The sequence below is a fragment of the Orbicella faveolata genome, unplaced genomic scaffold (genome assembly GCF_042242905.1).
Source record: "Orbicella faveolata isolate gen_17 unplaced genomic scaffold, um_ofav_v1 contig_24, whole genome shotgun sequence".
Taxonomy (NCBI): domain Eukaryota; kingdom Metazoa; phylum Cnidaria; class Anthozoa; order Scleractinia; family Merulinidae; genus Orbicella; species Orbicella faveolata.
The window spans coordinates 30,782,501-30,807,508 of record NW_028301552.1 but is presented as its reverse complement, the minus strand read 5'-3'; the positions used below and the strand labels follow the sequence as shown (position 1 = coordinate 30,807,508).

General features: G+C 38.0%; 3 protein-coding genes across 4 annotated transcripts in view; 2 read left to right on the top strand and 1 right to left on the bottom strand.

Annotated features, from left to right (window-relative positions):
• The window catches only part of LOC110045665 (lysosomal-trafficking regulator-like), a 66,848-nt gene extending 53,830 nt beyond the window's left edge, over positions 1-13,018 (top strand). For both annotated transcript variants that reach the window (XM_089290907.1, XM_089290906.1), the window contains exons 50-57: positions 564-861; positions 2,181-2,506; positions 3,294-3,392; positions 4,128-4,270; positions 5,554-5,648; positions 6,249-6,432; positions 7,195-7,266; positions 10,963-13,018. In XM_089290907.1, the coding sequence (XP_089147033.1) occupies positions 564-861; positions 2,181-2,506; positions 3,294-3,392; positions 4,128-4,270; positions 5,554-5,648; positions 6,249-6,432; positions 7,195-7,266; positions 10,963-11,089 (1,344 nt within the window). In that variant the 3' untranslated portion in view covers positions 11,090-13,018. The remainder of the gene's footprint in view (positions 1-563; positions 862-2,180; positions 2,507-3,293; positions 3,393-4,127; positions 4,271-5,553; positions 5,649-6,248; positions 6,433-7,194; positions 7,267-10,962) is intronic.
• A 342-nt stretch (positions 13,019-13,360) lies between these two features.
• On the bottom strand, positions 13,361-15,446 carry LOC149111288 (uncharacterized). The gene is made up of 2 exons (XM_089290940.1): positions 15,069-15,446; positions 13,361-14,095 (listed from the first exon to the last, which is right to left on the bottom strand). The coding sequence occupies exons 1-2, from the start codon at positions 15,426-15,428 to the stop codon at positions 13,703-13,705; spliced, it is 753 nt and encodes a 250-aa protein (XP_089147066.1). The 5' UTR covers positions 15,429-15,446; the 3' UTR covers positions 13,361-13,702.
• Positions 15,447-16,437: 991 nt separating this feature from the next.
• LOC149111287 (uncharacterized) lies at positions 16,438-17,703 on the top strand. The gene has a single exon (XM_089290942.1). It carries the CDS (start codon positions 16,699-16,701, stop codon positions 17,392-17,394), a length of 696 nt encoding a protein of 231 aa, XP_089147068.1. The 5' UTR covers positions 16,438-16,698; the 3' UTR covers positions 17,395-17,703.
• Positions 17,704-25,008: the final 7,305 nt, after the last annotated feature.

Genomic DNA, 25,008 nt, shown 5'->3' with positions numbered 1-25,008 from the left:
GAATGCCAACAACACTTTTCTTTAGTGCGCGACCCGTCAAGAAGTACAATTGACTAATTAAGGAACTGGATGCTAACACAGAATTCCACAATTGAAATAATTTTGTGTAATATTAAACCTACAAAGGCAGGGAACACAATGTGGTGTAATGACTGCAATGTTAGTTTTTTTGACGAACTTTTGGTTCTTTCTTCCGTTTCCTTGTTCCTCGAGTCGGAAAAAGGAGACCAAAGTTTACATTAGTGAAAGTGCGACTTTTGGACACGTTTATATAATTCTTATAAAAAACGATTTGGAGATACATGAGACAAGAAATATAGATAGAAGTGATAGAAACCGACCTTTCGGTGCATCGTGCTAAAGTATTCATGTAATTAGCTCGGCACTCTTTTATGCAAATTCGCTTCAACTTAGCCTCCTCACAAACCACTTTTTATGTAACCTTGATAATGGCGCAAGATGCACCGAAACGTCGGTTTCTATCACTTATGTTTCTTGTCTCGTTTATGTAATTAAGAAGGAAAAAAAAAAAAAAACTAAAAAGCAATTATTTATCGTTTCAGACTTATTATGGCGTGGATGTGAATGCTATCACCGACCCTGTCCGTCAGAAAGCGTTAAAGACCATGATAGAAACGTATGGTCAGACTCCACAGCAACTGTTTATATATCCTCATAGCTCTCGGCCACCGCGGAAACCGCAATCTATCCCACCCGGGGAAGGGAGTTCTTTGGTCTCTCTTAATACTCGCAAGTTCCTAGATGCTGACCCGTACAGTGGACCTCTTATGAGCCGGCTTACAACGTCGTTCTCATCTGATTCCGGGACTATTGTGGGAAGTACCGCTGACACGATTACCGGTAAGTGAGTACCTTATGTAGCAATACGCAGGCACTAACTATTTTATATCACCTGGGCTACACGACCGATGCAAACCAACTCCAAATCACTGGAGTACTAACACCCTTTGTAAACGAGGGCAATTTCTTTCGTTCTACTGCTTACGAAATAATTATCATTTTGTCAAATTAATGGCAGACCAAATGCAGCAATATTCAATTCATTTTATTTATATTCAGTTCCATGCAAGTAAATATATAAAAGACCAGACATTTGAACTGCGGAGAAAGATATGAAGATATGATTGATGAAAGCCTGAATTTTTTTTAGGCTTTAATTTCACAACTGCTTAAGTCGTGTGTATAACTGCGATGATCAATCATATCTTCATATTCAATTCTATATTCCATGTTCAACTATTTATTCATTATTCAACCTTTATTCAGTTGGCACTCAAATCATCATTAAACATTCAATTTTTTATTTTATGTTTGACTTTTTATTCAACACGCAATTATATATTCAATATTCCACTTTTTTATTTTGTTTTCAACTTTCTTGAGCCTTCATTATTTCTGGTCAGTGAAAAAAGGCAGCGTCGTACCCAGGGCTTTCTCCGCTTTTGAGAAACCAGACCTGGGAACTACCCACTTTTCAACATGGCAGCTGATGTCGGCGACTCTGATGTGGAGTCTGATCTGCCCAGATTTTTAAACTTTGTTGTTGAAAAAGCTCTATACATTTGTATGAGTTGGTATGAGTTGTCAGTGTTGACTGCCAACTGACGTATTCAATCCTGGATAAAAGGTAAATATTGAACAAATAGTTGAGCATGGAATAGAGAGTAGATCAATTTACAGTTGTCAGTTCAGTGACCTGGCCTTTGAATGGCAGCGAGGCTGGAGGTGACCTTGTTTTGATAAAGACGTCACTGTTTTTGTTGTGTAAATCAAGTTGTTCTTATGCTAACTAGTTTGCATTTAAACGAGAAAAGCAGAGAGGTCTGTATCAAAGCAGGGTCGCCTCCAGCCTCGCTTGCAGTCATAGGCCTGGTAACTAAGCACGCAACTGTGAGATGGCCTATTGAATATAAATAAGATGAATTGAATATTGCTACATTTGGCCTGCCATGATCACCGTAATTCTGTAACATTGCATCTTTTTACAGATCCATCTAATTTCTTTCGTTACGCTTGGGGGGTCTGTTTGAAAGAAAATTTTAAAAAAGAACACTTGATTGCCCAGCAAGCTCTATTTTTCTTTGTTTTTAATTATTACAGATACATGTAACACATATAATTTTATGAGGACTTTAAGCGAGACACTTATGTCTTCACAGAGATTTCATCGCCGTTGAACACAGTCGAGGGCCTTAAATGGGGGCAATACGTGGGCTCCCCGGCTCTAGGTGCCCCAGCGGTGGGCTTCTCACAAACGCTCAACACATCAGTACGTTCGCTAGTCTGCCTCAAGAATGACAATGTGTTCGTGCTGAGCCACAACTCCACACTAATGACCGTGCACCAGGCGAGGCCTGGACAAAGCGAGGAACGATTGTTGTGGTCAGCGGTGCTGAGCTGGGGGTACATGGATGGATGTATACGCGTGTGTACCTCGCCTGATAGTGCCCCGGTCTGCCTCATGGAACACCATACACCAGATAAGGTAAACAAATTGGACGGTTATTGTGGATAGATTGAGAGAAAGTAAAGTGATGCTTCGTTTTTGCTTTATATTGGCAAAACGCAATGCGCGCGAGCAGGTCCCGCCAAAACTGCCGCAAATAAATGTCTCAATTTTCTGAAATTATCTACTTTTCAAGCCAAAAAGTAAGACAACAACTGAAACGTTAAGCTTTATCCACCGCATATAGATAGAACATTTGATAATTGTTATAAACCTACTTTGTCGTCTCATAATTTCGTTTTTGACTGCTTTTAGTTTTAGAACGTTTTCTCGCAAGAAGTTATGTACGTATCCCACCAAGCTTCCACAAATTTCCAGGCATAGAAAACAGGAATTTTCATAAGATTTTTTGCCTTTGACTGCTTTCTTAGCATAAGGCGAATAGAAGTATTACTATACCCCTAAAAGGTATGCTGCTGCCCTAAAAATATAACTCGTATCACCGTAAGTAAGGAGAGGCTCCGTGATAGGTTCCCTATCTCACCCAAGAACACAATCACGACGGCTTTGGGCTAGGACCGTTACCTCTCATTGAACGAACACACCAGATTTCAAACTACCGATATTATAACTGCATGAACTTGGGAGATGTTTTTTTCCTAAACAGATTATTTTCTTCGGGCAGAAGGCATCCCTTTTCTCCTGGTATAGGTTATGATTTGCAGCGATAGGAGATACAGCACAGATCCCTGTAGTGATAGGACGTCTCCTTTATGGAATAGTAATAAAGCGGGACTAATGATCATTCAGACTCTTTCACTCGTAGATCACGTGTTGCGCTGTGACTGATGGGTGTAAATCGTTGTTCATCGGGACATCAACTGGCACGTTATCAGTGTTACCTGTCAAATACAACCCAACAACAGTAAGTCACTAAATCATTTTCCTCCACACGCAATGTGTTATGCACAAGTCACGCTTTCCTTTCAATAGTCTCGCAACGCTAGCGTCTTCCCTGCAGAAGACAGAAGCTAAGCATTTAAAAAAAATTGAAAACCCCAAATAGCAAATAGTCAATACATGGCAGTGTTAAAAGGATTAACAATACGTGCAACAAATGGACTTTTGCAAACGAACGAAACATTTGAAGTTGAATTGAAAGCACGAATATCGAATGTTCTCTTCTACAGTTTTAAGTGCCATCGTGTTTAAGTCATTTCCATTACTTTGCTTTTAATTTCTTCGTGTTTGCCTTCCAATGGACATTTTCGATATATTAAAATTCAGCTTGGCGGTGAGGCTTAGAGGACACAAACAAAGGAAATTGAATGACCATGTTTATTTCTTTCTTTTGTTTGTGTCCTCTAGGCCTCACTCTCAAGCTGAGTTTTAATATAACGAAAGTGGCCTAATACGACGGCATGGAAAAGACGTTCCTCCATATTTATTGAAGATCACTATTAAATTTGCATAGTTCAGAAAACACTACTCGCTATTCATAAATGAAGCATCATCCATAACACACATCACGCATCATGCATTCATGCATTCATAACACGTAGCACAGCATCACATTGTGCATACTGGACACATCGCGCATCACATATCACACATCACGCTTTACACACATAACACTGAACATCTCTCGTTTCTGTTCCAGGAACCCGGAATAGAAGTGCTAGGTTCGAGAGTTCGTCTTCACGGACACAAAGACTCTATCACATGCATAGAGCTGTGCCAGGCATTCAGTATTGTAGTCAGCGGCAGCTGCGATACGACAGCCATCATTTGGGACTTGAACAGGTAAGTCCATTATTTGTTGAAGTTCCTCTCAAGGCTCCCTCTGAAATCACCAGTGCATTCAACAATACTTTTATGTTTCTTTTCTGTGTCTTATAATTAGCCACGCGGATAACCTCGACTCTGCAGGCTCTTTTTTCTAAGTGAGTTATTTATCCTTCGCGATCATTTTAGCAGACTGGGTATGAGTCGGACTGATCATCACTTAGCAGCTGTCAAGCTATGACTGCAACAAACAAAAATACAACAGAGGTTTTGCACGGCAGCCATGTTGCATGGCAGGAACAACTTTTTGCATTAGAAAGAACATTTTTTCCCATAGGAAAAAGAATCTATTGTTCCTGCCATGCAACATGGCTGCCGTGCAAAACCTCTGTAGATAAGAAGATTAAATTGTGAAAGTGAAGAATGATCATCGCAGTAATTTTCCAATTTAAGCAATTGGAAAGAAGAAGCCTGAAAAAAATCAGGGCTTCAACGGGATTCGAACCCGTGACCTCCGCGATACCGGTGCGATGCTCTACCAACTGAGCTATGAAGCCACCCATTGGGAGCGAGGACAGTTAATTGAGTTCATATCTTCCCGTGAGGAGTGAAATGATGTGAAGAATATATGAAATAATTCATATTTGAACTGCGGTTGTAGATGAAAGTGAAGAATGATCATTGCACCGGTATCGCGGAGGTTACGGGTTCGAATCCCGTTGAAGCCCTGATTTTTTTTCAGGCTTCTTCTTTCCAATTGCTTTAATTGGAAAATTACTGCGATGATCATTCTTCACTTTCATCTATAACCGCAGTTCATATATGAATTATTTCATATATTCTTCACATCATTTCACTCCTCACGGGAAGATATGAACTCAATTGACTGACCTCGCTCACAATGTGTGGCTTCATAGCTCAGTTGGTAGAGCATCGCACCGGTATCGCGGAGGTCACGGGTTCGAATCCCGTTGAAGCCCTGATTTTTTTCAGGCTTCTTCTTTCCAGTTGCTTAAATTGGAAAATTACTGCGATGATCATTCTTCACTTTCATCTACAACCGTAGTTTAAATATGAATTATTTCATATATTCTTCACATCAAGATTAAATTGTGTAAGTCTATTGACAGAGAAAAAGTGGATCCCAATGCTTTCGTAGCATTTACAAATAAATTTGGTAAAAATTCTCAGATTCTTTGTTTGTTTTCATAAACTGTACGTCCCTCATTCTGTATCTCCCTTGGTATTAAAACATTCCTCACCCTTTTTGATGGACATTGTTGTGTTTTTTTCTTTCTTAGGTTAAGCTATGTGAAATATTTGGAACACCGCAACACGGTGTCAGCGGTTTCCATCAGCAGAACCACAGGCGATATGGTTACTGTCTCGCACACAAGTGAGTGTTGTTTGTCAAATCTTGAACGAATTCGAACAAATCCTAATTGTCCATATTGTATAATACCTTTCCATCCTCGCCGTAGTTTTTTTTTTTTTCCTTTGTCTTTTTATGAGTTCCTGTCGTCTGAGAATGCTGTTCTGGAAAATCAAAACTTGTACATATAGTCACTGGCTGTTTCTTGGCTAAGTACAATTGAGCTTAACTGAAGATGCTCACTTTTTTAAAAAAAAAAAACATTTTTGCTTCATTAATGTGCCTTTTTGTGAACAGGATGCTGCCACCTTTCAGAAATCTACGTATTTTTTAAATTTATTATTCAATTATTATTATTGTTATTATTATCATTATTATTATCATTATTATTATTATTGTTAGTATTATTATTATTATTATTATTTTCTTTTTTTACTTTCAAAAATCTAAATTATATAACAGTGTGAAGTCCTTCGGTCATCGTCATGTCCTCATTTCTTTGTGGAGAATGACTTCCCCTTGGTCGTGCGAAAGTCTTTTTTCAATAAAGGTTACGTGACAACACAAAGCGTTGCGTGACCACGTTATGAACGGCGTTCTTATTGTCCGCTGGGTCTGTTTCAGTGCGCTACATCTCTGAAGAGAGCACCGTAGAAGAAGGAAGCGTGATGAAGATGTGGACAGTAAACGGCAGGTTTATCGACCAAGTGACTTGTGAACACATGATCAACTGCCTGGAATTCTCTGCTGCTCCTGAGGGAATCTCTGTTAATGTTATCGCTACCGGGTTGAGTAATGGCGCCATAAGGTGAGAATAAGTCACGCGATATTTGTTAGATGATTCACCACTGCTAAGCTGGAAACACCAGTTGTGTCTTTTTTTGCGAATTTGGATGTATGTCAATCCAATAGTCTGTTCCTAGATGGCATCTCTTTTACTGCCCGATGATATTCACCCTTGTCACGCGGGGGCCATATTGGATATGACGTATGTACATTAGGCATGAAATCGAGGCGATGCGTGTTAAATCTGTGAGTTTGCAGCTAATCATGCCAAATAAAGATCATTGCAGTGTGCCCTAGCGCTCAAATAACAGATCAAAAGCTCAGTTAGGAATTACCTAACTGAGCTTTTGATCTGTTATTTGAGCGCTAGGGCACACTACAATGATCTTTATTTGGCATGATTAGCTGCAAACTCACAGATTTAACACGCATCGCCTCGATTTCATGCCTAATGTACATACGTCATATCCAATATGGCCGCCGTGTGACAAGGGTGAATGATGCTATTTTACGGTTCGCGAGGTCCACCTCCGCCCCTTTTCCCGCAACTTCCTCAGATTTCCGTAACAATTCCCCGATACTTATCTGTACTCTTAAATGATAAGACACTGTAAGAATACTGTCTTACCCAAATACACAACGCAGCAATAGCGGCCAGTGATTAATCCCAGATCTCCTAGATCCTGCGTATAAAGCGATTGCCATTTGGCTGTCACGCCTTACATGTGTAGTTATTGTCCGCGATGATATCATCACTATAATTATGATGTCCTTGTACCCACAGGCTATGGAGCACGTGGGACCTGGGTCACATCCGTGACATAGCTCCAGACCAACACCTGTATCAAGTAGCAAGGTGAGATTTGAGCTTTGTTTTTTTTTTTTGTTTGTTTGTTTTTGTTTTTTTTTTTGCGGACGATGGTGCTGAGGTTAGGGATATTTCTGTCTTTTTTGCTGGCCGAGGGCCTGTACGGAAAAAAAAGATGCCAGATATTTTGCCATTCTAAGACCGTCGACTTGCCGTTAAGCCGTAACGGCGTGAAAATAATTGAAAATGGCACAATGATGAACTAGGATAAACAACAACTTGACTAACTACTACTGACGGAATTTGTGAATTGTTAAAGAGAATGAATGCACTTTTGGAGAAAAGCAAGGTCTTAAGAGTCCCTGTCCATAAAAATGGAAAATAACTCGGCAAGGGTCGAAAATTCGATTTCGCTCATATTTTCATGGCAGATAGGCTGGGGCATGACAAAAACTACTGGATAGTGTTTTTGGCAAAACATCCTTTTATTTCAAAGAAATATGCAAATTACCAAATTCCGTTAAAATCGTCATTTGACGCACCATTTTATTAAGCAAGTTTGAGAGCCTCGCATGCAAAACCACATCATTCTTCCCTCTTTAAAAGACTCAAATATTTTTGTGCAATGTTTAAATGTGTACTGGGTTGATTTTAGGGAATGTTGCGTTGTCTCTTTGGGTACAAAATAATTAAATTTCGAAGACATGTATCTTATTCACGTTAAAGTACTTCGTGAATATAATTAATTTTCACCATGTGCGACACCTTCAAATGGATTAAGCTTCTGGTGGTTGGATCGCAGAAGGATGGTCTACAGATTCCTGTAAAAATTTCTTTGGGCAAATGATTGTGAGCGACGCGAGAGCTTTTCAAAGTACGTTAAAAATGCAAATATTTGACCATCCGTCGTCAAATTTCAATTTACGGGTTGGACGTACATTTTAGCATGCGCCACATGACTTGACCTATGTTAAGTTGAAATAGACACAAAGCTGATAATTTCGAAATGTTCTAACCTCATTTGCTGTAAAAGGCAGGTCCAAAGCCGATTTGACGTGTTTCTCTCACCATTTGTCGCACATAAAGCAGAAGTTTGCTTTTGTTTACATAACGTCCCGATGTACATCGCCAACTGTCAACTTATTTAATGGTCGAATACCATGAATCTGTGACCCTCTTTCGACACATATGATCACCACTGCATCTAAGTCAAAAACGGCGAAGTCATTTGTAGATAGTTGCTTGCTTCGCACTACACCAAAATATTACGTTTGATCATCATGGTTTGATGGCTTGAATCCTTGCTTGCAGCGGTTCCTTGTTCGTCACGCAATGCTGTCATCCCATTTTAGGGGGTAGGGGTAGGACAATTTCTATCCTAATATGTAAGGCTCCGTAAGGCTTGGAACCACTAGGAGCACACAATCGTGTTGAGTAGGAAGAGATTAAATTAAGAAATGAAAACAATGAATAACCATTACCCCTGTTGTTATCTTTTACTCGACCACCGCTACCTGCATGCCCTGCGTAATACTGTAACGCTAAACTCATACCTAGATCTTTTCGCGCTGTGCAATTATTTTTGGTTTACATGCAATACAGTGGGCTACCCTCGGGGAAATGGGTGGTGACCGCTTAATGGGGCGAGCCGCTTAAACAGAGGTTGGTGTACCTTGGATATTTAATTTTTCACTATCGGGTTATGAATTTCTTGGTGAACATGGAGTCAATTCAAGACAATCATGATAGGCCTGTGTTTGAATTATAACTCGTCATGCACCTTCAATTTCAGACTCTTTTCTGCCATCGCCCTTTCCAAAACAAAGTTTTTAAATTTTGGGTGGCCGCTTAATAGGGGTAAAGACAGTAATGAAACCCTTATCGGAACGACCGAATGGTGGCCGCGGAGGTAACCGGTCAATAGGTGTTTTATTTACAATATTTTACTGACAATAATTTTGGACTGTACTGACAACAATCCTCTATTTTCTGTTACAAACACACCAATGCCTCGCCACTAAGCAAACAAAATACGTCAAAATGGCATGGCCAGGGCTATTTACTCACGTAATTACTGATTAAATTCAGTCCGTTTTTCTCACGAATTAGACACGTTGTGATTTCCTAGTTTTATTTCAGCTAGTTCTTGCTTCATTGATCTATAATTTGTTTATGGTGATTTTTTTTTTTTTTAATTCTAGTGGGTACAGGCACTAGCTTTATCAGCTGTTGTCTGAAACAAACGTGATTTGGACCGAGGTCACGTACACTATAGAATACGATTATATAAATATACACATGTTATTATATATATGAACAAACAGATGAACTATGATTAAATTGTTTCACTTACCCTGAAAGTGCTCTATACAAAATAGATTCAAATGTGCAGCATATGCCATGACAGCATTGCGTGACGAACAAATAACGGCTGTAAGATTGTGCTGCGCCGACACGCTTATCAGCAATGGTCAGCAATCGATCAAACGTAATATTTTGGCGCACTGCAAAGCAAGCAACTATTTACAAATGACTCAGCCGTTTTTGACTTAGATGCAGTGATGTTCATATTCGCAGAAAGATGGTCACAGATTCATGGTATTCGACCATTAAATAAGTTGACAGTTGGCCATGTACATCGGACGTTATGTAAACAAAAGCAAACTTCTGCTTTATGTGCGACAAATGGTGAGAGAAACACGTCAAATCGGCGTTGGACCTGCCTTTTACAGCAAATGAGGTTAGAACATTTCGAAATTATCAGCTTTGTGTCTATTTCAACTTAACATAGGTCAAGTCATGTGGCGCATGCTAAAATGTACGTCCAACCCGTAAATTGAAATTTGACGACGGATGGTCAAATATTTGCATTTTTAACGTACTTTGAAAAGCTCTCGCGTCGCTCACAATCATTTGCCCAAAGAAATTTTTACAGGAATCTGTAGACCATCCTTTCTGCGATCCAACCACCAGAAGCTTAATCCATTTGAAGGTTTCGCACATGGTGAAAATTAATTATATTCACGAAGTACTTTTACGTGAATAAAATACATGTCTTCGAAATTTAATTATTTTGTACCCAAAGAGACAACGCAACATTCCCTAAAATCAACCCAGTACACATTTAAACATTGCACAAAAATATTTGAGTGTTTTAAAGAGGGAAGAATGATGTGGTTTTGCATGCGAGGCTCTCAAACTTGCTTAATAAAATGGTGCGTCAAATGACGATTTTAACGGAATTTGGTAATTTGCATATTTCTTTGAAATAAAAGGATGTTTTGCCAAAAAAAACTATCCAGTAGTTTTTGTCATGCCCCAGCCTATCTGCCATAAGAATATGAGCGAAATCGAATTTTCGACCCTTGCCGCGAAATTAAGAATTTGTCTGATTGTTACAGGCAGGCACTCTTAATATCTAATGACTTGTGTTTTCACATTTCCAATGCCTGGTCAGTAGGGGACTGTTGCCATTCTTGAGAGAACACTTTAATGGTCCCGTTTATCTCGTTTGAAAGAATATTTCTCCCGTAAGGAGTGCGTTACTCGGCATGCATATCATAAAAACTGCCCTCTGAATCGTGCGTAATTAACCAATCAAAATTCAAGGAATCGGGATTCTGGATTTATGGCATGCTGGAGTAGGACATAAGGTTTGATATTCGTCGGAGCCCTTTCCCAAGATTCGAATTGCAGACTTTAATTTTGCAAACTGATATGGTCTTCTTTTCTGTGTTGTCTTAGTTTGACATTCTCAGAGGATAGCCAAAGGCTTTTTGCGGTCAACACTCACGGGAAACTCGTAGTGTGGCAGAGGAGAGACCAAATATATACCAAGCCTCCATTGATCACGGTATTCCAAAGAGGATGAGTGAGATTATAATCAGTGCAACTACAGGTCGCTCTAAGATTACAAAACATGTTGTAATCTAGTAAATGACGCGGGCAATAGGGAATTTGTATCTCAACGCCTTATTTCATGACGTTCACTTGTATAACAGTGAATGAAAGTCTCAATGAAGCTGTAACAAAAATCAAGCGAGTAGGAAATACGACATTTATTGCCTTCTTAGTCACTATCAATGACGTTGCACATTTATTCGCAAAACGTACAAATCTGTGTATACAAAAGAGTGGCGGACAAGTTATCAAGTAAGCCATGAATATACCAAATTTATGTTACTTCCATTGCCCTCAATCACGAAATGAAGTATATCACTGGTTAAAATATATAACTTAGGAAATTATGGCGCGACTAGTTTTACAATTTGTGATATTGATCTTATCACGAAGGAGTTAAAGTTGTTTATCTTAAGACCAATAGAAAATAGGAACTGTTAATTTTATATGGTTGTGAACGAATTCAGAGTTGTTTGATTGTGAAGCAAAAAGAGACTGAGACCTCTGTCCTTGGAATGTGCAACTTGAATTATAATGTACATATATTACGGTCAATAAAGATGGCATATCCTGCTGCTCAGTTCGGCAAAGGCCTTTACAAATTATTAGATTCCAGTCATAAAATCATTGTTTATACTGTGAAGTGTCTCGCGAGAAGATTACTTTTGTTTTGGGGAAGTTTTAACTTTTTTCCCTGAAGAGAAATGGATCTGGTTCTTAGTGAAGCTTCCACGTACCTACGAGCTTTCATCGGGGTTGCACTGGCTTCATCAAGTGAAATAACCCGCCAATTACGATCGTTTTCCTTATAAGACATTCAGTTGTTATATAGCTAAATTAACACTGAAGCGTCAGAGAAATGTTATATAAAAAATGATATAACAAAATATCGAGAATTATAAGTCCACAGACAGGCGAACCTTTGCACTGATTCTTCAGAAAAAATATCTGGCTATGTTTGTTGGGTTGACTGAATGCAGCTCAAAATATATGTTTAAATATCCTTTAAGAATATCTGTATACCAATATTAGTTTTGCTAGACGAGAAGACGTAAATTTGACTTATTTTTATCATAATTATTTTTTTCCTTTAGTTTGACCAGTTTTGTAATTTTACCATTAAACTTTCTTTATTTGCGTTTTATAAGTAAAGTCATGAAATAACCGAATAATAAATTGTAGGGATTTGTTTCCGTTGTTAGCATTAAACGCAAGGGCTTCATGGTCAGAACCAGACTAAGCTTAGTCCTAAGTTAAGAATTAAAAATTATACGTTTTTCATTATATCTTGCTTTCAGAATTATATATATGAAAAAATATACATTTTCATTTTGTTTTAATATTTCTTTCCGTGTGAAACTCGTAGCTAGCAAAAATAAATAAACATTTCACACAATAATTTGACAACTAGCGCGTGTGTTTACATTGACGCATCCCAGTGAAATGTAAACAGACTCAAAGTTCATTTGTGAAGTACTACCAATTATATTTTCCAAAAGTTTAAGTAGGCCATTTTTGTATCATTAAAATTTTAACATTTATCCAACTCTCAACTTCCATGTTATCTCCTTTGTTTTTGATTTCTTAAACCTTGTTGCTATGTTAGAATTATTGCCGTCCTGAGGATTAACGAGGTAAATTTAGAAATTGTTATTTAAAAAAAAAAGATTTAAAATTTGTAAGGGAAGACAAACATTTTGCAGATTCATGTACAATTGTGGCGTTCATATTTGATGATTTCATGGATCGGTAGAAGGTCTCGCTCTGTGACTTTACCCTGGTGTTTAAGAGATTGTCAGCTGTAATATCATTTCTACTGATCATTTAGATGTACAATAGTCTCACGGTATGAATTAAGTAATGAAAACAATTGTATTAACAATAAAATGCTATCTTTGAACACGTTTTGTTGAATTTCCTTATCCATATTTGCAGGGATGACCATAGTTTGTGGATTTGATGTGATGTCCAACCTAATCCTTGAATGAGTTTGAGCTATTTTTAAAATAGGCAAAATCTCACATTTTCTTAGTGTGCGATAAACCTGTATTGCAGGTTTTTATTTTCTTTTACGGAAATGTTTAATCGGAGCCTCTTTCTAATTCCTAAAATTTGAGGTAGGAATTATGGAATTATGACGGGCACCCCACACAGTTTTTTAAAAAAGGGGAAGGGGGGGGGGGGGGGGGAGGGTCAAAGCCACCTTACAATTTTTGAAAATGAAAGTGAGTCAACCTTTATAACAAAAAGGTAGCGGTCACCTGACTCTTTTGAATATTAGCACTTAAGCTACAATTGAAGGTTTCTGTCAACGGTAATAATGTTGTTATGGTAACATAAACCCAAAGGTCAAGAAAGGACACCAACTTGTTAACCGGTGATAGGCATTTGTTTCATGTTGTCATTTTTGCATCCACTTACAAAGTTGCAGTATTGATTCATCAAAGCAGAAGTTCTTCATAAATCGGGAAAATTAAAACTACGCCGTCAGCAGATAGACAAATAAAACTACAATACGATGATAACAGCTTGTAAGTAATTCAAAAGTGTCAATTTAGAGCTGTATCAACACGTGCATACTAAACTACACTACACTACTGTTTTGTGAACCAGGCACAGAGTGAGAATGGTAAGCTGCAGGTTGGCCTTCAGACCTAAGAAATGCAGTCAGCGTACTTAACACCAGAATACGTTTTCTGTCTTCTGTTGTTGTCGTCTTTACTTTTACTGGTTGTAGATGTTTTACGTATTTCATCAAACTGAAGCCGGAGATGATTACTATTAATGGCCAGAAAAGCGACATGAATGTCATTAACTGATAGTTTCCCCTGGTCGCGATAACCTCGGTGTGGTTAAACTTGTTGTAGTAGCAGGTGATCCTTGAACCATTCTGCCCTTTCTTTTCCATGAAGTCCCGGACTTGTTGTTGATTTTCCTCTTTGGAAAGAGAGCAGCAAGATGGCGGTCTGAAAGTGCACTGTGTTAAAAGTAACATAAGATAGTAAAAAATCTGAGCGTTATATTTGTGTACTGTGTCATAACTTTAACTTATTGAAGCTTTCTAAATTTACTTGAAGATCGATCCTCATCATACATGTATGAGAATTTCGTGAGAAATCATTCGCAATTTTCAGTAGAGTATTATTTTCAAAACCATAAATGCAATATCATTTTAGAAATAAATACTACAACGGCCGTAAAAACTACAAGAATTTGGAAGACCATTTTGAAGTTAGCTGGATGACCAAGTTTTAGGGCACTATAGGGTTGTATTTTATTTCGCAGACGATCTGTATTAGAGTTGTGTTATCTTGATTCCTAATGTTTGTTATCATTCCAAGGCATTTTGAAAACTGAGAAGAATTGTCGAATGTACTTTGCGCTAGATAGCCTCACGTTGTTACTTGCTGTGAGGGTAAGGAAGAATAGATGTAATTTCTTATACAATAAAATATTAAGTGTTTTGGGCTGACCGCGGTAAGTGTTTAATTGGTTTCCATTAAAAAATAATTTTCCCCTGAGGCCAGTCAGTGCCCCATATCTGGGGTCTTTTTATGAGTACTGGATACAAAGGAATCGCATTGTTTAAGTTTTACTGATCTCGTTCTTTGTATGTTAGAACAGTATGGTATCTTGTCTTTTATTTCTTCAGTATTACGTCATCTGAGACCGGTACCTACTGAGGTAACCCGTATCTGTGTCACAGCAGGGGAAACAGTTTGACAAGTTTTTACTACGTAACACATCCGAAGCAAATTGCAGATTGGTGTAGGCATTTATGACCATAAATCATCATTTTGAATTGAAATAAACTCCGCCATTACATATTTGGAAGATCACGCTACATAACTCATTCCTAAATTATGGCCTAATTGTGATAACTGTTCAAGAGTTTACCAATCCAGCAAAGTTAAATGGCATGATGTTTACAAGTTCAGCTAATTAAGTACCTTATCACTGACACTGCTTACATCTTGGTACAGAATTGACTGCTGACCGTCCGTCCTGGCATTCACAGACGTTTTCCCATTATTCTCTGGTCTAAATTCAACATGAATCTTAAGACATGGATAGCAAGAACTTTGTGGGAAGCCGGCTCCACAATCACAGACTTCTTCACGGTCGAATGCACTGTAATTCACGAAGCAGCTTGTCTTCTGAAAGTGTCTTGCTTTGGCTGCTGGTAACACTTTTGTGACTCCGTAGTAAATAAGCAGGCCGAAGCCCACGCCAATTAGCAGGAAAGAAAATCGAATGCCCAGAAATCGATTCAAATTAGAAGCAAGCAAAGTTTTGCATTTTGAAGGCATTTTTTGATTTTTAATGTTCCTCGGCTAAACGGTTTCGACATGGCGGGTACGTTTGCACAAAAGGTTGTTAATGAAATTACGTTTCTTTATGACACTTGCATTGAGGCCTCCCAGGTGAGGTAAAACTTGAAGACAATTGCTGACTTACGGGATATGAACATCCCATTGTTTAGCTTTGAAGCTGCGTGAAATTTCTTAACTTAATTGATTTTATTTTTCATGGAGTTCGAAAAAATCAAATTGACGCGGAGAGCTGGGAATAGGGTGACCTTGGTGTTGACTTAAGTATATAATAAATTTTGTTGCAATGTTTTTCAGTTATTTCTTTGCTTTGTTCTGGTTTGTTTTTTGTTTTTTTTTGTTTGTTTGTTTTTGTTTGTTTTGTTGTTTTTTGTTTTGTCAGTTTTGTTTTTCATTGGCTGAGGTTTGTTTCAATTGGAATCTTGGGAATTGAACAGAAAGGAAACTGTCAGAAGATGTGCTTAACGTAGGTCTTGGCTTCTGGTAAGTGTGAGAAAAAGGCGCACTCACTGACAGCAGCAAACTTAAATGTTTTCAAGTCTCGTTTATAAAGGGACACTATCATGAGTATTATTTTGACAGGTTTTGTTATTAGATTAACTTCTAAGATTCATGTTAATCGTAAGGAAAATAAATTAAACGAATGAAAAGGTAATAAAAATTGTATTTGCAAGTGGAAACCCAGCCACCATTTCCCAACATTTATTAAGGCTACTTTTATCTTACGTACCTTTCAAATTACCAGTTAGGACTTCTCGTTTTGCTTTTTGAAAGGTGTGCACTCATAATTTATGGAATTACGAGATTGAATAAGGACAGAAGTTAATTAATGATCATAAACTTCAGATATGGTTTGCTGTTATGTTAATGACGTTTTGCAAATTTGTGTCCTTTTCTTGGTCTATTGTGCATTTCGTCACGACTGAGTGGATATTTGACAAGCGATGCGACCTGCCTCCTTATTGGGCTCGATAAGTTAATTGTCAATACTGCTTCTGTCGTGACACAAATAATCCATCGTGCGTATAACGGACGTCCCTTGATTTGTTAACTTAGGTCTCAAAGCCTTAAGTGGATTAGCAGAAAATACTGGCCAACTGAAAGGCTGATGTTTATGACTTAATTAAGAAGAACAACTGAATTATTCACTGACAACGAGTGAAATTCGTAGACTTGTTGTGGGCGACAGATTGCTTACCACTTGGAGTTAAACTGACAACAGCTATTCATGGTTGACTTATAAAGAAGCATGACAAGATGCCATCAGTCCGTTTACGACAAAGCTCTGACAATCTTTCAAGAGCGGACCAAGAAACTCAAAGTCGCCGAGCAAGAAATCGAGAAAGAGAGGATGCAAACCTATATCGATTACAAGTTTGAAGAAAGAAAAGTTGAAGAGGACTTAATAAAGATGTCTAGAGATAGGAAACGCTTTGCCAGAGAGGCGAACAATCAACAGTTACCCTCTTTGGAAAGGGAGAAAACTTTCCAAGGGTGGACAAGAAAGGAGAAGCAAAGATTACTTCGTCGTTTTAGCACTGAAAGAAGCCGTGACGAAACATTTCCTGCAATCACGTGTACCGAAGCTAACGTTCCGCAAATTATGAAGCGATCCATCTCAAAGGAGTCACAATTTCACGATTGGCTCATTGGTTTTCCAAAGATCAAAGATTCGTCTGGTAAACGTACGCTTCGAAAAGGACGATTACCGAAGGGTGGTTCCGAGAACGATAACAGTGACACGGGAGCGATCAAAAGACATTCAAAAGTAGCCAACATCGTTTATAACGTTCCCTTGACCCTCAGTGACACGAAGACCGCCGTTGAAAGACATTACGAAGCCACTTCACAACGGGAAAGAAAACTTGCCGTTTTTATGGCAACTTCTGAGAGCTTGAAACACAAAAGGCTACCAAAGTTGAAAGGGGCTGTTTCAAAATATTAAGTTCAATTTGTTAGCGTTCTAACCATCATACAACATGTGTGGTGTGAAGGCAACTCTTTCGCGCTAAGCTGTCTTTAGCTGCAGATTGAACCATTTAAGTTGAAAGAAACTGGAACGAGGAATAAGTATTACACATTTCACAGCAACTTTTTTCGGTTGCTGTTCTGTTCTTTAGCTTGTTTATTTGTTGCATTCCGTATGTAACACGTTATTCTTAAAAAATCGATTAACAGTGAAGTGGTGAGTTTGTTTGTCATCTCAAGACACGCATGACAGCTTTACAATAAATACGAGACGTTTTCACAGTCATCTTAGCTTGTTTTACATTAATAAACCCTAAGTCCTTTAAATTACTAACATCGCCAGTTGCTAATCTACTGAGCGATCTTTCAATGCACAGAAATCGAACAAAACTGAAATGAAAGCAGTGTTCTATCTTCAGCCAAAGCAGTATCTGAAGCCTCCCAATGCATGGCTTGAATTTTAAACGTCTATCGAGTTAGGCTAAAATGTTTGAAAAACACTTGAACTAAGGGATTAAAGTTTCGCAGAAATTCCATGCAAAACTTAAAAACAGACTTAGAAAAGCTAGCCAATTTGACGGCTCATTAATTCCCAAGAATAATCAATCTTGTTTTGTTGTCTCGTCTATTTAAAGAAATTTTGGCAAGAAGACAAACGTTTCCTGGCAACACATTTTAGAACTTTGAAATCTTTAGGGTACAAAACTTCAAAAATCGAAACAACTAAGATCTTTTAGGTAGGTAATATTCTTGCTAAGAGTTCTATTTCCGCAAAACTACGTGAAATAGTAAAGATTTTAGGAGAACAACTCATGTAGTAAATTAGCTTTTAGCGAATGGTCAGTTAGCTCCGTCTGCGCTAAACGCAATAACCAAGTTCGGTAGTGTTTAAGAGCAAACGCAAACGAACTAGGCCATTTCCGAGCTACTTTTTGCGTTGGTGTCAAAACGAGTCTTCGTGCGAACCATTCATATGAAAATGTGTTCCGCCTCATGTTCAAACTCATTTTGATATGAAAGGTTTCACACGGACTCATTTTGAAACAGAGGCACAAGGCAACTCGGAAATGACCTGTAGCGCAAACACTTTTTTTTTTCTTATAGCCGTAAATACAAAGGGAAGCAACCAATTATGCACGCAACTGCAGAAGAATGTCTCTTTGTAAATGATGGGTTAGGCAGCGTTTAAATATTGTGCTAGCTATTAATACCTAATACGCTTTGGCCTCATACCAGGTGAGTTTGATCGAGCCATGGTTCTTTTTATCAATAACACAATACGGTGGAGCAGACCGCTGATGAGAATTAACAATGGAATGATCAGCTCGTGGCTGGAAATTCCCTTGATGTACTGCTAGCTTCTCTCAAGTAAAGCACTTACAGAGGAGGTAAGCGTGTTGATTCTTGAGGGAGTGTCCTGACTTCTATAACCCTGATTGGGTGTGGTTGTGCTAGGTTCTTGGGCAAGACATTTATATCTAATAATACCTCTTTCTAGCATGAGTAAGAATGGACCCTGCGTAAGGGTCACATGACCAAAATACAGGGGAAGGGATGGGAGGTAACGAACTTTTAATGAGCACTCCATACGAGAAGAGTAACTGTTAACGTCTCAGACAGAAGCATGAAGTCTGAAATAACTAAGGGCTTAGGCCATTATAAGGTTAAACAGCTGCAATAGCAGCTTTGTTTTCAACAAAGTAGCAACACAATCATGTTAATAAGTTAAAACATTAAAGCTCTTTCGGATATCTGTTCCAAAATGAATTCATTTTGGTTAAAATAAATTGAAGCACGCCGAGCAAGCAATCCATAATTACAATCTTGATTTGCATTTCTTTCTTGTGAAAATTGACAGCTTCCAATTTGTGCGGTCAATAAAGTCATTTTCAACATACAGATAAGTCCGTCATATTATAGTCTCTATTCATAAATGGCTGCCAATTAAAAATTATTTTGTAAGAATTAAAATTACCCCAACTAAACCAAAGAAGTTTTACTCTCAATCGAGGTTGGTTGGGCTAATTTAAATGCATACAAAGCAATTTTAAATTGGTAGCTATCTATCAATAGGGTCTATTACGCTAACAGTAATATGACATCACTGACTGACCATTAATTGCCAAATAAAAAGTAAGCTTTTCAGTTGATCATTCTTTTGTTTTTCTCGCTTCAATTAGAATTAATTGTTGCGTAATACTTCAAACTGATCAACAAATACTAACTCTAGTTTACTGTAACGTCTGGACAAATATGCAATCGTGATTCCCAACAAAGCCCAAATAGAGTAAGCGTTTTGAAGAAATATTTTGCTACCTAATTTAACGCTCTAAAATCAGTCTGTCCTTTAAATTATTCAAGTCCAAACTTTATGAAAACCTTGATTACGAAATGAGTAGTCAGAGAAAGAGAGTCATTGACAATGGCAATACACTAATGGGATTAGTATCAAGAAGCCTGTTTTATACCATACCTTTTGTTTGACGTCGCATTAGTTATCTTGTTCTTCGCTAAAGAAACTAAATGATTTCATTTCTTCGTTTGTGTTGGGAAACAATTAGCACCTTTACATTTTTTTAACCACGCATTTCTTTGAATTGTGTTTTTGCCTTTCATTTAGTTCAAGCTCACGTTGGGGGAAGCTGGACGCGGTTTTCAGGTAAAGAATCTTTAAAATTATTATTCTTATTGGCTTGATTTCTATTCTTTTTAAACTCCACCGGCAAGTGGCAATCTTTGACAATCTTCTGTATTGCTTTCTTTATCAACCTTCGCAATTTCTCAGTAGGTAAAGCCATTGCAGTAAAAAGAAAAGAAAACTAGACGCTCTAAGAGCGTTTAATCGGGCTTCATACCACAACCCAAATCTTACCATCCAACTGCAGCGAATACCGTCCAAATATCGCGCGAAACGAGTGCAAATATACAGCGATATTGTACAGTTATTTGTACAGTAGAAAACAAGTTTGCCGAACAGGTAGGCGCGCGCATGTAAAACTGTCACACTCTCCCTCTTTCACTGATAAATTTATTGACTACAGCAGTTGGATAATAAATCACTTATTAGATGTTTTGGTGTGTGGTATCACTGTATATTTTTACTCGTTGTTTTTGACGAGCCCGTAGGGCGAGTCAAAATACGGCAGAACTCGTTAAAATATACAGCGATACTACACACGAAAACATCTAATACGATCTGTATTTTACAAGTAAGCTCAGCGAACACAATAAAAAGAAATGAAAGAATCAGGATTGTTTAACACAAGAGCTACGCCCAGACATCTACTGTTCAAATTGCTTCGTCGAGTATCCTCTTTATCCAAATGTATGTTGTTTGCCTCATCTTCGAACTTCTACAACGATTCTTGATTTTTTCAACATCTGAGGTGTTCGTCTCCGCGTCATAGTTTGTTTATAAGTCAATAGTCATAGTTTTTTTGTCATTAATTTCGTAGTTTGAACTCGTGCATGGCTCATTCACTAAGTTATCTCGTGAGAACGAGTATGAACTTTACTTATTTGCCAGGCTTTCAAGCGATATAATTCGCGGACCGATCCGTTCCGAAAACGATCAACATCTTTGTACACCAGATGAGCGTATAAGGCGTAATTCTTTCTTTCACAAAACACAGAATTCTGTAAATTACGTTTTTCACGAAGTGCGAGCACCCGATAACGCAAGCAGTCGAATTCTCATTCCCAGTTTCTAGACCTTACGCTAAGAACGCCCGGGAGAATGAGACCCCTTTTGGCGACCAAGACAAAACGGCATGCATTTTGTGACTCGGGCTTTCCTACAGAAGCTTGAGTAAAAAGCAGAGACCCCTTTAACTCTGTCAGAGAGTCTCTATTCAACAAGCTTTTTGTAAGTATATGCACGCGAGTAAAATGTGAAGCGATATAGACAGCAGGAAAGCGATTTGAATTGTTACAAAACTGCTTGACAAGTCAGCTCTCTCGTTACATCAGCTTGTTGAAATAGAAAAGCAGAGAATTAACTCTGAGGCAATTCACCGTGCTGGAAAATAACCCAGGAATTTAAGGTAGCCCGAGAAAGGACTTGTGGTACACACGAAGCAAAGAAACAACCTTTGACCTTGAACTTGTGGCGCAGTCTACCCTGCGCTGGAGGAATTTGAAAACGAGGGTTTCACTTTGATCAAATGTTTTCCGTCCACACCACGTCGGAGGAATTTAAAAACGCAACAATCACCGGTCATTTTCGATTTGTGTTTGAGGAAAACTCGGTCAGGGAAATCACAGGAGTATCGTGATGCCATCGTTTTCAAGAAGAAGCTCCTTTTTCAAAATGTGTTACGTCCACACTAAAATGAAAAGCCGGCATTTTCAAATTCCTCCGGTTTTAAGAGCGTTTTTGGAAAGCTCCGATTACAGGATGGATAAGTGTGGACGGTAGGCCTAACCGTAGAAATAAAGCTCCGATTTGAAATTCCTCCGGCGTAGTGTGGACGCCGCTTTAAAATCCTTGGTTGCCCAATTTAAGAAATAGAAAATGTCATTGAAGATTTCCGTGTTTCTTTCGTGTTTTAGTGGAATTCTACTCGTATATCTCGTGTATATACTATATATATATATTTTTTTAATTTTTACTTTAATTTATAGTATTCTGTTTAGTACAACTATTAATAACATTTATCATAACCAATATTTCCCGTTTAAGTCTTCTCCCAAATAAATACTTACAACAGTATTGCTAGTTGTTACCTTCATTTTCCTCTCCTCGAGTCTATTGCTGTTTTTCACATGACATTGTCATATTTTAAAATAGAAAAGTCATCTTATCTCTCCAAGGTTTTAGCTCCATCAAATGCAAGACCCTCAAAGAACTTAATACTTTACAAAGTTGTAGCTTAAAAGGGTACTTTCCAAGCTTTTGTGTTGTGTGAAATTAAAGTGGTAGCCCAAGCAAACTGACATTGTCATGCTTCAGGGGCTGCAATGATTTTACTTAAGAAAGCTATCTGTCTCATAGGTGAAACTTATCTTTAAAGTTCTTGCTAACTGAACGGTCCTTGCATGAAACAGATTATTTTAATCAATGTGTTCGAGCTCTAGAAAAAATAAGTTTTTGTTTTATTAGCCTAACTCAATCACAGATGTTTATGTTACTTTCTAAGGGGCACCAACATGGCATAGCTTGAAAACCAGCGATACTGTATTTATAGTCTGCTGGCTGGACTACTAGGCCAGATATCAGTCAGCGTTACATACTTTTAGAGACCATGGCTCTTTGCTAGTCATGCAAGACATTAATTGTTCCAGGGTGGCAAAGGAGGGTTGTAAACATCCTGTTGCATCTAATCAAATTTCAGAAGTGATACAATCCTTCTTCCTTTCTTGTATTAAATTCATTGTTTTGTGAGTCCAAATCATACATAACTGCTTTCTCACTCTTATTTCCCTTTCTGTTGTAAAAAGAAAACTTCTTTTACTTTTTTATTTTAATTAATTAAATAAATAATTTTTTCAACTTGCGATTACACCGACCAAGGCCACTTCAGCAAATTCTTTGCAAATTGACCAATGGCATTCTAAAAGTTTTAAAATATTCAGTAATCAAAATGACCACAAATCTGTTGCCTTGTGTATATACTATATGCAAACGCTGCAATCTGGTAGGCTAAGCTATATCAAACACCATCAGCCCGGTTAATTATGAATCCGTGAATTTGATTGGCTCTTAAGCCATTTTCCATCCGCTGGTTGAAAACAGTCCCGATCACGCAGTGCACATCGCTCGCAATATCTAAAACCCTATCGGATATTTACTTGACATTTTTTTTTTTTTTTATGTAAGAGACTATGGTAAAAATTTAAACTAGAAACAATTAGGCTACTCGCGCCCGATTTCTACGAGCAAATAATCAACGAGGCGTAGCGCTAGCTGAGATAACTATCTACGCTAAGTAAGTGTTAAGTAAGTGCTAGGGGAGTACTAACAAAAGCTCATCAGCCCATCCCAGCTGTTCGACAAAATAGCCCATTTCCGAGTTGCCTTAAGCCTCCCTTTCGAAGCGATGCCTGGTGCACAACCATTCGTATGAAAATGAGTTTAATTTGCATTTGAATGAAATCTCATTTTCATATAATGGGCACCAAGGCTCGCTTCAAGAAAGAGTTTAACATAATAAAAGAGAAATGGCCTATTCTATTCCGGCTAAGTCTGCCGGTACTTGTTATCTATATTAAAGCTATTAAATCTCGTATGTCACTTGCAGAAAAAAATTCTTCAAATAACAGGCACCAAAGAGGAAAGTCCTTTACAATGGTACGAATAAGGAAAAAAGACTACAAATTTCAGCACAATCAAAAGAAAATAATGTTAAACACACATTAGCAGGTGACCAAACAAGCGGTAATTAGTCAGTTTTTATAAAGGTCCGTCAATCGAGAAATTGCTATGATTTTGCTGACTTGATTGACATGGATTCCACGGCTAAAAGTGGTCATGTCATTGCAAATGATACATTAAAATGCAGTAAATGTACATTTGTTGTTCTTTCGGCAATTCCAATCCAGCGAGATCCGGAAAACACAAAGCATACGTTTGACAATTTAAATTTAGCCCCAGATCCTTTCGTTTAGCTGAAAGGTTATTCAACATCATCTTCAAAAAAAAAAATTTCCCAATACTAACCGAAGGTATAAAATAGTATTTTGTCACAAAATTATTAGCAAGTGGTTAGAAAACCGCCGTTAAACTTAATAAGAGGAGAGAAAGTAATAAACGTGCTTTGGTGACGCTTCGTGAACCAGCCCGTTTCCCGCGGGTGCGTTCTGATAAAGGCTTTTATTAAACGATGACTCTGCTTATTTCGATAGAAAGCGAATTTAATTAGTGTACATTGTTGTATGATATTGGGGAAAAAAAAAATTAAAAACAACAGCAACAACGCTGACCGGCGTTCATCCCGATATTAGAGAGGTTAAGCATGACGTTTACGGCAAACGGCAAACGGCAAAAATGAAACTTTTGCCGTCTCTCTTCAGCTGTGTGTACAGTAGACTGAAGTTGTTTGTATTTGCAATGAATAGCAAGAGACGTTATTCCATTTATGTGTGCTTTATTTACGGATTAGAAGAAAAGAACTCAAAATCAGAAGTTATCTTTGCCGTTTGTCGTCTGCCGTTAACGTCATGCTTAACCTCTCTATTATCTGACGGGGTCCTGCTGAGCCCGATTTAAAAACGAACACCATTAGGAACAAATACCTCTCTCGGGTTTGTTTTGTCGCCTACATGCGACGTCAAAGTGAATGAAAATATGAAATCAGCAAAACACCTCGTGGGTACGTACTTAAACATTCAAGGTTCCTCTTTACAAGTATTTTTAAACCTGTGAAGGCACCATGAAATTAGACTCAAACGCCGTATGAGACGATTAAAGGCATAGATGAAGTGGGTGCTCGCCAAAGTTCAAGAGCTCTGCCCTATTTGTGAATCCAATCATTTTGAAGACGAATCTCACTTCCTTATATATTGCAATAAATACTCTATTCTAAGAGATGAATTTTATAGAAAAATGGAACATATCGTTCCGACCTTTAAACAATTATCTTCGTTACAAGCC

Coding starts and splice junctions, on each gene's coding strand:
- LOC149111288 (XM_089290940.1), bottom strand. CDS start 15,428: ATGCCTTCAAAATGCAAAACTTTGCTTGCTTCTAATTTGAATCGATTT. Junction 14,096..15,068: donor TAAGCAGTGTCAGTGATAAG/GTACTTAATTAG, acceptor CTTTTAACACAG/TGCACTTTCAGACCGCCATC.
- LOC149111287 (XM_089290942.1), top strand. CDS start 16,699: ATGACAAGATGCCATCAGTCCGTTTACGACAAAGCTCTGACAATCTTT.